Source organism: Ambystoma mexicanum, chromosome 7q (assembly GCF_040938575.1).
Source record: "Ambystoma mexicanum isolate Mex_15411 chromosome 7q, UKY_AmexF1_1, whole genome shotgun sequence".
NCBI lineage: Eukaryota > Metazoa > Chordata > Amphibia > Caudata > Ambystomatidae > Ambystoma > Ambystoma mexicanum.
The window spans coordinates 1,135,359,962-1,135,375,602 of NC_090941.1; the positions used below are offsets into that span (position 1 = coordinate 1,135,359,962).

The following is a 15,641-nucleotide window of genomic DNA, read 5'->3' on the forward strand; positions in this document are numbered from 1 at the left end:
TGTTGCTCTTTCCTGGAGACGCTGTTCTCCTGTCAACATCAGCAAGGGGCCTGGACACCACCCTGGAAGCATTTGTGGAGAAATGCACAGAGCTCCAGTTTGAGCTGAATACTGGGAAAACTAGATCTCTATAGTTTTTTGGCCTAAACAGTTTACCAAACTCAAGTTATACATCACTGGCACTGCTTTAGAACCGGTCCGATGCTATGATTATCTGGGCGCAGTATGTATGTCGCAGAGGAGAAATCTGCATCCCTGTATGGAGTGGAAACCTGGGGCCATGCTGTGGCCAGTAAATTGGGGTTGGCTGAAAGATCCTTCCTCAAATGCTTCTGCATGCCCGGTCTGTCCCCTGTATCTAGAGCTGGGCCTCAGACCGATTACCAGGGATGCAAGCCTTGGGCCAGTCCTGTACAGGCTGAGAGTGTGGACAGTCCCTGAACTCAGTTGTACATATTCTGAGCTCTGATGGGGGTAGATCTTTGCCTTGGTTTGTACACGCCAAGATACATTTGATTAACTTGAACTTAAGTGAGGAATGGTTTAACCCTTTAGGTATTGCGAAAAGTACAGTGGAATTGGTAAAGAGGGTCCCACGTGAGCAGACGAAAAATTTAACTTGTTATTGCCTGTAGCGTGTTAGCAATGGGTGAGTCATATATGATTGGTAAGCACTAACTGGGATTCAAAAAGTATCTCGATGTGGTAAACCCGCATTTGGCTCATAGTTTTTTTTGAAGTTTAGACTAAACCTACTGAATCTGGCGCACCGTGCAGGTAAATGATCTCCAACTGGAAGTGATTCATGACCAGTGTGTGGCTCAGCCAGGGAGACACTAGGGCAATTCTTGTTTTTCGTCAGTGCTACTGAGTGGCCCGATGGAGGTACTTGAAAACGGTTTGCAAAGCACACAGTGTATGACTGTAAATCAAGCACCCTTATGGTTTAAGCGATCTAACGATATCAGTATTGTATATTGTGTAGCTAGCTGCTTCCACTAGGCGTCGTGTACAAGATCTAGAAAATTGATGGCTGGGGAAATAGGGAATTCATTCCCTAGCCCATTACGATATTGTACCTACCTTTGCTGACTTGCACAATTCAACCGTTTTTATCGATATCTGTATTAATGAAGGGTCTGCGTATCCTCAGTTGCCCAGAGTAGCTTGTATACCATTTAAACTAAGAAGATGATCAAAGGGACCTCTCTGAGCATGCGCTAAACTTTGGGCCGAAATAGCAACCTGCCTTTTTGCACACTGAGTACATTTGTATTTCTTACGGACGACATTAACACCTACTGCGGTGTGAAGCAAGGCTGTCCCTTAGCCTCCATAATTTTCAATCTGTTCCTGTTAGATATTGGCACTGCAGTTGAAGGTCCTCGATCCTTCTCCCCCAAAATTCATGGGCCAGTTGGATGCTATATGCCGATGACCTAATTTTGCTAAATACCACTCTGATCGGCCTACAGCGTAAAATGGATGCATTGCTAAGCTACGTTAACAACATTGGCCTGCTAATAAACAATGCCGAGATTGAAATACTTACGTTGCAAAACTTGCAAACCGGCCAGCAAGGGCCCAACAAAAAATTCAAATGGCACCTAGGAACAGAATCCTGACTCACTGTCAAAAACACCAGATATCTTGACATGCAGATCATTGCAAATATAAATGATGGGCGTTGGGTGGAGATTGTTAAAGCAAGGTGTCGGCAATTCGCCTGCCAGGCCAAGATACTGAACAAAAATTATGGGAAGTTTTCTTTGAAGCCGGTGATAATGTTCTATCAGCAGAAAGTGGTCCCAGCCCTAATATTCGGAGCCGAAAAATGCTTTTGGCTGCTCCGAAGACACATGGTTGACCTTGGAAAACATCTTTTGGGTAAAAGTCCTTCACTTACCTAATGGCACCCCTTCAGTATGTATACGATACGAGTTAAGCTTGATTTCCATCCAAACCCGAATTAGCTGGAATACCTTAGCACTGTTTAGAAAACCAATCACAAAAGATGTAACTCCTCAGTTTAGAATTATACACAATCCTGGCAGTGGAAATCTTGAGTGCCTACTATCTCTATGGCACAAAAGGTGCAAATAAATCTTAGACATGTATGACACAGATGTGAAAACCCTCCAAGAGAACCCATATGTGGTAAAGGAAAAAATATGGAAACAGGACTGGATTTTAACTGGGGACAAAAGAAGGGGACTGAAATCAATGAAAGATGTGCCCAGTGAAGCCAGAGCATATAATAGCCTTCAAAACTACGTGGCCTTATTTCCAGACAACAAAAGCAGAACTGCCTATTTGCGCTTTCGCTTAAACTTAATCAAGACCAAAGATAGAATCAGCCACTGGGCAGGCTCTGGTGAGACGAACACAAAGTGTCGGCTTTGTTTCACCAACGAAGAATCACTAAAACATCTTACTTTGTTTTGCCTCGCTCTCCGAGAGCAGAGAACCACTCACCTAGGCCCATTGATGGAAGGACTTTCAACGATGGCCGCTGAAGAGTGGTGGCAACTACTGTTCTCCGGGGTGAACAAAAAATTGATCTTTGCACTAACATTGATCCTGGTAGACATAGAGAGATGCTTGGAAAATATAGACTCTGAAGGTCTAAGAGCCTTAATCAGTGTTTCCCTCATCATTACAGCACTCACAGGAATAACTCGAGTCAATGGTAAACCTGAGGCATGATTATGTTTCAACAGACAAAGTGCAGTGATGATACACACTGATTCTGATATTGACACTAAGTAACTTTGTGCAAAGTGCACATTTTTCTTTCTTGTTCCATTTTTTAAAGGTTTATATAAGCCAATAAAAATAAAATAAATAAAAAATGCTTTACATGTTTTGGACTATATGCCAATGTTTACACTTATTGTGCTGCTTAATCTACATCAAAATTGTATTTAGTCGGTAATGCTGTCTTGCATATTTTTCATATCCTGATGGCTAACCATTGGGAACTGTTCCATTATTCACCTAAATAATGTAAGTTGGAGGCCATGTTTAGGATATAGCTGAATTACTGAGACTTGTTTAGACAGCTCCGTCTGCAGCATTGGTATACATTAGGTCCCTTTTAAATCATGTTGTTTAATCTACTTCAAAACTGTATTTAGTCTGTACTGATATTTTGCACATTTTTCATATTTTAGGGGCTAACCATGGGATCTGATTCATTATTCATTTAAATAATGTAACCTGGAGGCAATGTTTAGGTTAGAGGAGAATTATTGAGATTTGCTTAAACCGCTCCTTTTGGGACACTGGTTAAGATCAGGCCCCTTTCACATGTATTGAGTTTATATTGCTGATGTAATGTTGTATCATTCACCTTGTAAATCATGTCAGAATTTATACTGTTAAATGTTTTTATGACAATGGTTTATGTATTTACTGGCACAATGACGAAAGTTGAATAAAAGCCTAATCATGATGATGATGATGATATAAGAACTGAGGGAAGCAGGACATTCCCAGGACCCCGGCCACATACAGCCAGAGCTTCCCTGACAGTGCTGGAGCTGTGATTCGAGCTGGTGGTGAACACTTTGGCTCTTGTGCTGCCATAGACCACACTGCATGTGACTGCACAGGAGCCACACAGGAGCTGGAATTCTGGCTGTTTGTGAAAGCTTTGGCTATGGTGCTGCCACCGGCCACACTGCATGTGACTGCACAGGAGCCACACAGGAGCTGGTATTCTGGCTGTTTGTGAAAGCTTTGGCTCTGATGCTGCCACCGGCCACACTGCATTTAACTGCACAGAAGCTGTGATTCTGTTAGGGAACTGTCATGGAGATGGTTAGGGGTTGGTGGTGCACTTGTTTCTCCTTGGTTTGTTTTTGCTGTTGTATATATTTCCCTCATGCCTTCCCTCCCCACCCCCTGCACTTCTGGACCCTGGGGACAGCACATGGAGCATGAAAACGACACGGGGCCATAGACATCATCACATTATGATTGTGAAGCTATCAGTCATGGGGTTTATTGCCCCTCTGGTACCTAATGGCATCATACACTCGAGCTCCACTTTCATTGTCTATCAGCTTTCCCTCAGGACCTCTAGATGGAATATAGTCCCATAGTCAATAGCTACTCATTGGTAATTCTATTTTTCCCTAATGAATTTCCTGTTTTAGAAAAATACTGCATCAAACAGTGAAAATTAAATTCATGCCCAAGTCTCATCTCTTCATGTATGGGGGCAAGCACGACTAGATTTGCACTCAGTATTGTACATGTAAGTCTGTGAAGATTGTCCCAACAAGTACATTTTGCCATGTATCTCTCCTGATTGTTGAAGGCTCAGAAGCGGCTTCTCACAGGATCACCCAATGAGTTTATGAGTGGGTTTTGATACGAGAATTAACAGCTTGCAGGTAGATCTATTGATTTTTAGGCTGTTCATTGACATAAAATAATAAAGGGTACTTCTGCTTCTTTCAACAGAGAATGAGCAGCTGCCAGAAGATCCATCCTGGGGAGAAGTCATATGAGTGCACGGAATGTAATGAGCACTTTAATCAAACATCAAAGCTGACAATGCATCAGAGATCCCACACATGGGAAAAACCTTTCAAGTGCTTGGAGTGTGAGAAAAGCTTTACTCAGAGCTCACATCTAACCCAGCATCAGCAGAGCCATCCTGGGGTGAGACCCTACCATTGTTCAGAGTGTGAGAAAACCTTCACTCAGAGCTCACATCTAACCCAGCATCAGCAGAGCCATACTGGGGAGCAGCCATACCAGTGTACAGAGTGTGAAAAAAGCTTCATTCAGAGATCAAATCTGCAGAAGCATCAGAAGATCCATACTGGGGTGCGACCCTACCAGTGCTCAGAGTGTCTGAAAAGCTTCACTCAGAGCTCACATCTGCAGCAGCATCAGAGGATCCATACTGGGAGGCAGCCATACCAGTGTACAGAGTGTGAGAAAGGCTTCACGTATAGCTCACATCTGCAGCAGCATCAGAGGATCCATACTGGGGAGCGGCCATACCAGTGTACAGAGTGTGAGACAAGCTTCACTTATAAGTCACACCTGTACAGGCATCAGAAAATCCATACTGCAGACCAACCATACCAGTGTACAGAGTGTGAGAAAAGCTTCATCCAGAGATCAAATCTGCTTCAGCATCAGAAGATACATACTGGGGTGCGACCATACAAGTGCTCAGAGTGTGATAAAAGCTTCACTTCTAGATCATATCTACACCTGCATCAGAAGATTCATACTGGGGAACGGCCATACCAGTGTACAGAGTGCGATAAAAGCTTCACTCAGAGCTCAAATCTGCGGAAGCATCAGAAGATCCATACTGGGGTGCGACAATACCAGTGTACAGAATGTGAGAAAAGCTTCACTTATAACTCATATCTGCAGCTACATCAGAAGATCCATACTGGGGAACGACCATACCAGTGTACTGAGTGTGATAAAAGCTTCACTCAGACCGCACATCTGCAGAGGCATCAGATGACCCATACTGGGGTGAGACCATACCAGTGCTCAGAGTGTGTAAAAAGCTTCACTTGTATCTCGGTTCTGATTGTGCATCAGAGGACCCATACTGGTGAGAAGCCAAATCAATGCACAGAATGCAAGAAAAGCTTCAGTGATCCCTCTGCCCTAAGCAGCCATCAACGGATCCATACTGGGGTGAAGCCCTATGGGTGTACAGAATGTGGTAAACACTTTAATCGTGCATCAAGCCTAATGACTCATACGAGATCCCACACTGGAGAGAAACCCTCACCACTGTACAGAGCGAGATAAGTGTCATTCATATAGTTAAAAGCCATGTGTATGTTGGGGAAGGACTTGCATGACAACAATGCATTATTAATTGTAATTATAAGCAGGAGATATTTTGCAAAGAAAATAGTGCTCCATCTTAAGCCTAGGGTCAACAAGTGGAATTCCCTTCCAACCACTGTTCCATTTCCTGATGACAATCAGATCTTTTGGGAATCTTGGAAATCATGCATATGTCCACAGTCAGCAGCCCTGCTGCCGTCTCCTGTGGTCCAACCACTCGGCTCCAGGATACCTTTTGGATGATTATTGCATATTATAAAGATTTTAAACAGAAACAGTTAATGGGTGAAGCACCCACAGCGAATATCTACGTATAACCTTCATGGCTGACGCACCATTTCTGGTATGATAGCTCAGCTGGTTGACCAACTGCTGCCTAAATTCAGAAGTTGGATATCGAGCCCTCGCCGAAGCCTGAGGACAAGGGCAAGGCAGTCTGCGGCAGTCGACCACCTCTACAGGATCCTGTACTGCTGCTTTCCTGTCTGTTGGCCCGCTCTCCATGCTCAAATACATGCTAGCTATCGAGCCCTTGGCAAAGCCTTGGGACAAGGAAAAATCCATCCTCCACAGGACCATGTAATGTTGCTTTGCTTTTCTGCTAGCCCAGCCCAACTTGCTTCAAAGGATGCTGGATATCAAGCACTCACCGAAGCCTGAAGAAAAAGGTGAGACAGTCCGCTGCACTCTGCGAAGGTCTGCGATCATGTAAGGCTGTATGTTTTCAATACAGCCCTTGCTATGCCTCCTTACTTCATTTGATACAGGTTCTTTGGACAACTAACAGTTAAAGTACTCAGAAGTCAAGAGGCAGCACGGGGGCTAGGGGGGCAGACTAAAGATGCACCTGTCAATGGCCCAAAGAAAGTGGCCCCCCTGGTTGCTCTCTTAATAGAGGTAAACTCGTTAATACATGTGATTGAGGGCCTCTTAGACAATATTAATGGTACAGCTGCAGCACCTGTATCAGACCTCCCTGCTTCAGATAAGCCGCGAGAAGCACCGAAGGCAACAACATGCAAGGGCTCTGTGAAGCCCCACCAAACTAAAGGATCTTTTTCTAAATCTAAGCCATGTAAAGATATTGCTAAATGGCATAATTCTTCGACTGCAATCCTATTGTGACCCCAAGACTGTCTAACCAAATGGGGGGGTGTAATGTTTTCCTTCCAGTTGAGATGCATTGTAACCACTTTTCTGAAAATCAACCATCAACTGGTGATTCAGAAGAGGAAGACTCCTTGCAAGTCCTGTTTCTTATCACTGAAGGAATTTAAATTTCCAATCGCTTTGATCCCTAACTCATTTGGTCAAGGAGCAGTGAACTGGTATAGCAGACCTTAATCCAGATAATACTGTTGCCACCCCTATGTTGAACCATGATGAGCAAAATGGCAATCAAGTCCCAGACCCCTTATGTTGTGCCCACATTGAGGAATTGATCTAACTGCCTTTTGTTACTGGCTCAAATTAGGTGTTTGTGACAATCTATTGGGGATTTAAAAAGGAGTTTGGCGTAGCTAAGTAAGATCTGAAAAACCTAACTACTCTGATGAATCCACCTATGGGTCGGCTGCCACCTAGGATGGCTGTATCTACCCATTTACTGCTAACTAATCAAATTCCCACTAACCAAATCCAATGTTCCAGGTGTTTGAAAATCATATTGAAGCAATCCTTCCCCAATCAGGGGGCATATTCCACCTAGAAACTGTCTGATAAAAAGCCACCAAACCTCAGGTTATGTATCTCATACTGGTGTGTGGAATGGTTATCGGCCATGGGGAGATTATATGCCAAAAAGACATACGGGCTCATTTTAAGCCTGGCGGTCCAGAAATAATGGTGCTGGTAGCAACGTACTGGTACCCTTTCCGGATCACCAGACTACGAGAATGCATGCAGAGGACGGTGCTCCTGGCAGGTCTGGCCTGCCGAGATCACCGGCCCCTGCAGGCATGTTTTTCATTGACGCACCAGAGCCGGTGCTTCGCTGTCCCCATTCCTGTGGAGCCCCGTAGGGCTCCACAGGAATGGGGACTTACACTTTCTGCCACCTGACATCCCAGGCCGCCGGGACTTGTAATGTCCCGGTGGCACTGGTATCTCAGTCGGCGGAACAGTGTTAGAGGTCGGCGGCAACCCGCCGGTAGCACTGGCGGGTTACCGCCGACCTTGTAATGAGGCCCACAGTTTCAAAAAGACATTTGCCGCTAATCATGATTATAACCATAGAGGAGGAGTATTATACATTACTAATGAACCAAAATTAATGTCAGGAAAACAGGAGGGGAAAGACAGTTTTATCAATAAATGCATCTATTGGATACGCCATCAGAAACACTGCGTGTCAATCATGAGAGCTGATACTATTGAAGCTAGGAGTTTTCACGCCACTGGGCAAGGTGGCCAAGATTACAACAAAATGATCTTCCTCAATGAGGAACTTGCAATCAATGTACTTAAGCACTATTCCTCCAGCAGACCTTCTCACTGAGAGGAGTGCCAACAATCCTTGCCCATCCCAAAACTGACACCCTTCAACATTGCATTAATAAGTGCTTGACATTTCCCTACCCGCTTGCCAGTTTATTGGATTAACACAAGATAGGGATCTTATGCAGGAGCTGAATCTGGTGTCTTGGAGCATAGCTGGCCTGCACACATATCGGGACGACCTCAATTGGGTCAATTTCATTTGATCTTTAGACTTGTATGTTTCCAGGAAACCTGTAGCCCACATAAAATGTATCCATACAGGTTCACCAGATATACAAGGCCTATACATTGAAATCCCAGGAGGTGATACATTTTTGCTATTCAACATCTATAACAGTGCAGACCTTGTGGCTTAAATGGGATGGGTACATTGTATCACATTTGGTAGCCAATTGGGTGGAGGATAAATTCAACAAAACAATTTTGTTCATTTTGGCTGATCTAAACATTCAGTATGAACCCTTACATGAAATGCTTGTTACTATTGAGGAGGACTTGATTTAGGGCACGCCTCCCCTATCTCCTCCAAAACTAAGAAAATCCTATACATTTTGCTTACAGACTGCCCAGCTTTTTTTTATAATGTGTTGTATCCCATTGTTTCCATGAAGTAAATTACTTTGATGTAATTTACTTTGTGGAAATAACTTCAAAAATACTTTGAGGTTTTAAGTATTTTTGTATAAGGGGGTAAAGAGGGTGGGGAAGGGTTTGAGGTGGGGGTGTTCATGAAGGGGAAGGGGAGATGAGGAAATGAACCGACCCAAAAAATCAAAGTATTTTCGAAGTAATTTAAACAAAGTAAATTATATCAAAGTAATTTACTTAGTAGAAACAACGGGATATGCCCAAATTATAAACAAACTGAGCAGTCTGTAAGGCACATTTATAGGATTTCCAAAGCTACGGGAAAACTCTAGATCTCGTTCTCGCTTGAAGCTATCCATAAGGGAAACTAGAATCAGGGTTGGGTGAAACACGAATTAGCAAAACCTTATTGATATAAACCAACTTGATCCTAAGGAAAAGTAGCAGTGCAATCTTGATGTTTGAAAAATCTTTGACAAACGGTTTGATATCTGTCAAATGCAGGGCCTACCAGCGGTGATGCTCAGTGCAGAATTGTGGGAGCACTCCAACAACCCTAGATTGAGCGTGATTGATAACTATTTTATAAAAAAGCTGCTCATAGTTGTTCCCCTACAGCTCACCAAATATGCCACTCCATTTAGAACTTGAGCTACCATCTATTGGTATTTATATCCAATTGAAACCAGTACTCTGTTGGGCACACATTTGATCCACCAATCCACTTTTGATTAAATATAAGGAAGCCCTCTTAGATCTGCTGGGGCACCAACATGCATGTTCCCTTCCATGGTGTAAACTCCTAAGGGATCACTTACACCGGGTACATCTGGGGGAGTTGTGGATAAATCCTTCTGTGATCACCATGAAATGTAGATGAACTGTCATTGAAACACATGTAGAGTGGACCACAGGGAAGAACATTAATAAGTATTTGGCACTGTTAACAGACTATTCTTATTTAAAAATAAAGCAAGATAGCCTTATAGAAGTGTGTCTGTGTCATGCGCCCGAGTTATTGGCCGTTGCTTCTGCATTGGCGGCTTCCCCGCCATTGACTGTTCCATCATGTTCTCTAATGCGGGGAAGTAGTGTTCTAGTCTTTTCTATCATTGCTGCCGCTGGGAGGTACATAGCCTTTGTACTCCCAGCGGACGGCACGTTGCAACTGTTAGGACACCTTTCCCTGCTTGGTTACACGCTCACAGTTACATCCTTTCTGCTTCACATGGAAGCGTTCCTCTTTCCCTTTTCTCTCTTTCTTCCTCCTGGCTGCGCTCCCTTTCTTCCTCGCGGCTCTCTTGCCTTCTGCCCTTCTGTCTTCCCGGTTCACTCTCCGCACTCCGGCTCCTTTCTGTTTTTCTTTCTCTGCCACTTCTCTTTGAGGCTCTACTACTGGTCTGATTTCCCGGCTTGCCTCGCCGCTTCGGCTTTTGCTGTTTTCACTCCTGTGACTCATTTCTGACATCTTGGAAGCAGAATTGTATTTACTCCTCACTGGGTCTTCCTGGAAGCTGCTAGCTTCATACTGTATTTGCCAATCTCCATTGCCAAGGCACCGTTACAGCTTCTGCTTGGACACAGCTCTGATATTGTTTACGGGAACAGATCTCCATCATCCCTTCTCTGGCAGAGAGGAACACTGCCTCTCAACGAATCCAACGGAAGGAGTTTTTTCAGCCTTTAGGCTTTTTCCCCGAATAGCCAGCCTTCTCCTGGGATAGGAGCCACAGGGCTGCAGTTTACAAGTGGCCACTGTGGCTTCTACTCGAGGCAGGCAGATACCTTGAAAGAAAGAAAAGGACTACCTCTCACAAAGACACCTGCTTCAAGACAGCTCGGAGACAAGTAGCTCAGATTAGGAGGAAGCTGAAGGGAGCGGGTCGGGGGAGGACCAAGAGGAATTGGACAGCTTGCAACACCCGAAGACAGCAATGGCCACAGCAGAACAGGTCTAGGAGCTCTGGACAGCTATCCAAAGACTGTCACAGGAACTACAGACTGTTAAGAAATAAAACACGGTCCTCGGGCAGCTCATAACCTGTCGTGAACAACAACCGACTGAACTATCACCTATGACCTTATCCTCGGGTAAATTCGATAGAACACCTAAGAGGCTTAAAGAATTCCTTGAAGCCTGTACAATGTATTTCACTTTCAGACCCTGTGCTTTTTCCACCGACCAGTCTTGGGTTGGCTTTCTCATCTCAAACATGACTGGTAATGCCCTTGCATAGGCTACCCCTTTGGTCACCAGCGGCAATCCTATTCTGCAAGATTTCAGAGGTTTTCAGGCCCTTCTCAAGCAGACATTTGAATGGCCATAGTTGACTTTCACGGCTTGTGAAGACCTACTTGATGTTCGTCAGGGTTCATTGGATCTCCTCTCTTACATCACTACCTTCAAGAAGCTGGCAGCTGGGGCAGGCTGGCCAGAACAAGCACAATATGCCTTCTTTCGCAGAGGCTTAAAAGATGAGATAAAGGACGAGTTGGCTGGTTCTTCCAGACCTCCAACGTTCCCGGATTTGTTGTCCTCTGTATTACAGATCGAATACCACCTCCAGTAGAGAGAAATGGAGCGATGATGTCACTGAGGGAGCCCCTTCGTCGGAGAATCCCAGTCCTCCCCTATTACCACTCCTTCACTCTCCAAAGCGCGACCAATGCAAATCGGTGCTACCAGGGTAGAACTTACTTCCGAAGAGAGAAGATGCCGACGAGAGAAGGGACTGTGTGCGTACTGTGGCTCATATAAACACCTCCTCAAGGATTGTTCGGAGGTACCGCCACAGCGGTCGGGAAACGAACACCCTCGGTCCTAGAAGGGACAAGTTTCCGGGTGTTAGTCACAGGCCTTAGTCACTACGTATCCCTCTCTATCTCATCCTCTGGAGTCCAAGAAGATTCCCGTTTGATGGTGGTCACAGTACTAGTGGACATCGATCATCGCCAAGTCGAGTCTCTGGGCCTCCTGGACTGCGGTTCGGCGGGCAACTTCGTCGATACAGTATGGGCGGAGAAGGTGGGTCTTCGGAGGCTTGTTCGTAAAGAAGGACAAAAGGTTGAGGGTATGGATGGCTCTCCTCTCTCCTCAGGACCTATAACTCATACTACAGAAGAACTGCAGGTTACTGTTTAACAACACTCTGAGATGCACAAGTTCGACATCATACGAGCGGCTCACTTCCCTATCATTCTAGGTATCAGAAAGCACAATCCTCGCATTGACTGGGCAGCTAATCAGTTATGTTTTGAATCCGCCATTTGCAAGCGCATTGTCTTCCACTCACTAACTAGAGCAAAGTACATGCGACGGCGGCATCTCTAGAGGGTCACATAGGAGTGCATGCGCTTCCCCAATTTTGTGCACAGTACCACCAGGTGTTCAAGGAGAAGATACCAGTCGAGTTTCCTCCCTATCGGCCCGAAGACTGGGCGATAGACCTGGAACCCAATGCACTGGTTCCGTTTGGACGCATGTTTTCTCTCTCACAAACCGAGAAACAGGTTCTGCACGGTTACTTGGACGCCAACTTACACAATGGTCTCATCCAAGCATACAAGTCTCCTGCAGGAGCATCCTTGTTTTTCATTTCGAAGAGGAATTCAGCAGATCTTCGGCCCTGTATTGATTACAGACACCTGAAAAAAGTAACCGTCAGAGATCACTACCCTATGCCCTTGATTACTGATATCATTGAAGCTGTGCAAGGGGCTAAGATGTTTACTAAGCTTGATCTCAGTAACACTTACCATTTGCTTCGCATCAACTCAGGAGACGAATCGAAGACAGCCTTTTGCACTCCTTTCGGGTTGTATGAATACCGGGTCTTGCCGTTCGGGCTGGTAAATACACCTGCAGTGTTCCAGCAGTTCATGGATCGGATGTTTTCCGATCTCATGTTAATATCGGTCATTATTTACCTAGACGACATCCTGGTCTATTCTACCGACCCAAAAGAACATCACAAGCGTGTGCTAGAAGTATTGGACTGTCTTCAGGCAAACCATCTACTCGCCAGACCCGATAAGTGTGTTTTTGGGGCTTCCTCAATCTCCTACTTGGGATTTGTCCTGTCCGAACATGGAATCACCATGGATCCACGGAAAGTATCCACCATACTCGACTGTCCCGCTCCATCCTCCGTCAAGGAGGTACAAAGATTTCTCGGTCTGGCAAATTTCTACAGACGGTTTATCTCCAAGTTCTCATAGGTAGTCCTTCCCATCACTTCCCTTCTAAAAAAGGACCCTGGGCGGTTTCTGTAGTCCTCAACAGCAGATAACAGCTTTCACAGTCTCAAGACCCTTTTCTTTTCCGCTCCAATTCTACAGCAACCCGACCAATCCAAGCCGTTTATCGTGGAAACCGATGCTTTGGCTGCTGCCATTGGAGCTGCTTTATTACAAGAGGAGGAAGGCACCGAATACCCTATAGCCTATCTTTCTTGGACACTTACCACCAGCCAACTCAACTATTCTGCCCTGGAAAAGGAGTTGCTAGCCATGAAGCAAGCATGTGAGGAATGGCATCATCTTTTACTAGTTGGTCAACAGCCTTTTCTGCTCAGGACTGATTGATTGATTGATTGATTGACTGTTGATCATATTGATTTATATAGCGCCTATACACAATGTGTTTCAAAGCACTTCAAGGAGGGAGGGAACATAGGAAAATACAGTTACATTCAGTTAAAGTCCTTGAAACAATACAGAATGTGAAAAATAACTACCGTAATAGGCCTGTTGACATTTCTGATAGTGCAAGTGCATAGAACAAGTAAGGCAAGAGGGAAGGGATGGATCGCGGCACACTGCCACGTTAGAGCAGTACCTCAGGTGTTATAGCAATCAACATCAGGACAATTGAGTACAGTTACTAACGACGGCAGAATTCACTTACAACAACTCAAAACACACAGCAATTGGACTGTCTCCCTTTTAGGGAGACAAAAAAAAAGGAGAACAAAGCAAGCAGTAACATTACTATGTCTGATGACAATTGATGTAATGCAGGTGGTATACAAGAGGAGGGGTCGGAGGGGGGCACAGTGGGATATGAGAGGGAGAAGGAGGTGAACAAGACACGCTACTGTGCAAATTTGTCAGAGAAAAATGTAAAGAGCAGGGGTGGGGGAGGAGGGAGAAAAACAAGGAGGGGAGGAGGGGAGACAGACAAGCTGCTATCAAAAGTCCAGGGAACAGATGATAAGAGTAAGTGCTTAGAGGGGGAAGGCTAAGAGGAGGGAGAACATGGGAAGGAGGATGGTAGTAGACCTTTGCGTTCTGCAGTCTATGGAATGCGTGAATTCCCGCCAAGCCCGCTGGGCGCAATTCTTCGCTCAATACAACTTCAGGATTACTTATCTTCCGGGTTCGCAAAACACCTTGGCGGATGCCCCTTCACGTAAGGGTTCCTTTAACCACTCCAGTTTGCATCCAGCTGAGCGAATGTTCCCCAGGAACATAATCCTGGCTCATACCAACACGTTTCTGCAAGAGGTTAAGGAAGCCACAGTTTTTGAACGATCGACTCTCTTCAAGCATACCGCTATTCCCTACGAGGAGGAGGAAGGACTCTGTTTTCACAACAACCGGCTGTATGTACCTTCAGGATCCCTGCGCAAGAAGGTCATCAGTTGGTGTCACGACAACAAGACAGCAGGACATAGGGGCCAATCCAACACTTCTGAATTTATCGGTAGACCCTTCTATCGGCCCAATCTAAGAAACGATGTGAGGGAATACTTACGAGCATGTCGTGTGTGTGCCATGAACAAGTATCCCACTGGCAAACCCTTTGGTCTCCTGAAACAGGGGTCAGATCCATCTCGCCCGTGGGGCCACATTTCCACGGATGTTATCGTGGAACTCCCAGAATCCGATTCCTGTACCTGTATAATGGTCACAGTGGATACCCTAAAAAAAAGGGCACATTTCTCTCCCATCAATGGGCTGCCTACAGCTACCACCATGGCAGAGACCTTTGTTCGAGATTTATTCCGCTTGCATGGTCTACCGGATAAAATCACCTCCGACTGCGGAAGTCAGTATATCTCGAAGTTTTGGAAGGCCCTTTGTAGCAGGTTAGGCATGGAGTGGGCTTTGTCCTCAGGATACCACCCCCAAACTAACGGGCAGACTGAGCGGCACACTGCCACGTTAGAGCAGTACCTCAGGTGTTATAGCAATCAACATCAGGACAATTGAGTACAGTTACTAACGACTGCAGAATTCACTTACAACAACTCAAAACACACGGCAATTGGACTGTCTCCCTTTTACTGCACTTATGGTCTCCATCCACGTTCCATACATCCAGTACCTCCTAACCCTGGAACTTACCTGCCATCGAAGCTGCTTTAGCAAACATAACAGAAGCACAAAAGGCAGTGAAGCTCAGCCTGGAAACCAGTATGAAGACTTATAAAGAACAAGCGGATAGACATTGCAGGGATTGCCGGTCTGGAAAGAAGGCACTCAAGTATGGCTCTCGACCAAATATCTACCTCGCTGGGTTTGTCCCTCTAAACTTTCTCCCTGTTTCTTGGGACCCTTTCCCATCTTGGCTAAGATGAACCCAGTAGCCAACAAACTCAAACTACCCCCAATCTCAGCTGCATTCACCATGTCTTCCATTCCTCCCTCCTGAAGACCTTTGTTCCTGATAAGTCGAGCAAACCGGCTTCTTGTCATAGGGACATACGAGGGGG

At 45.3% G+C, this 15,641-nt stretch overlaps 1 protein-coding gene across 3 annotated transcripts in view; it reads left to right on the forward strand.

The window, feature by feature from the left end:
- LOC138528692 (zinc finger protein 271-like) overlaps positions 1 to 9,022 on the forward strand; it is a 163,652-nt gene extending 154,630 nt beyond the window's left edge. For all 3 annotated transcript variants that reach the window (XM_069640549.1, XM_069640550.1, XM_069640551.1), the window contains one exon: positions 4,471 to 9,022. In XM_069640549.1, coding sequence (XP_069496650.1) covers positions 4,474 to 5,796 — 1,323 coding nt within the window. In that variant the 5' untranslated portion in view covers positions 4,471 to 4,473 and the 3' untranslated portion in view covers positions 5,797 to 9,022. The remainder of the gene's footprint in view (positions 1 to 4,470) is intronic.
- The last annotated feature ends 6,619 nt before the right edge of the window (positions 9,023 to 15,641 follow it).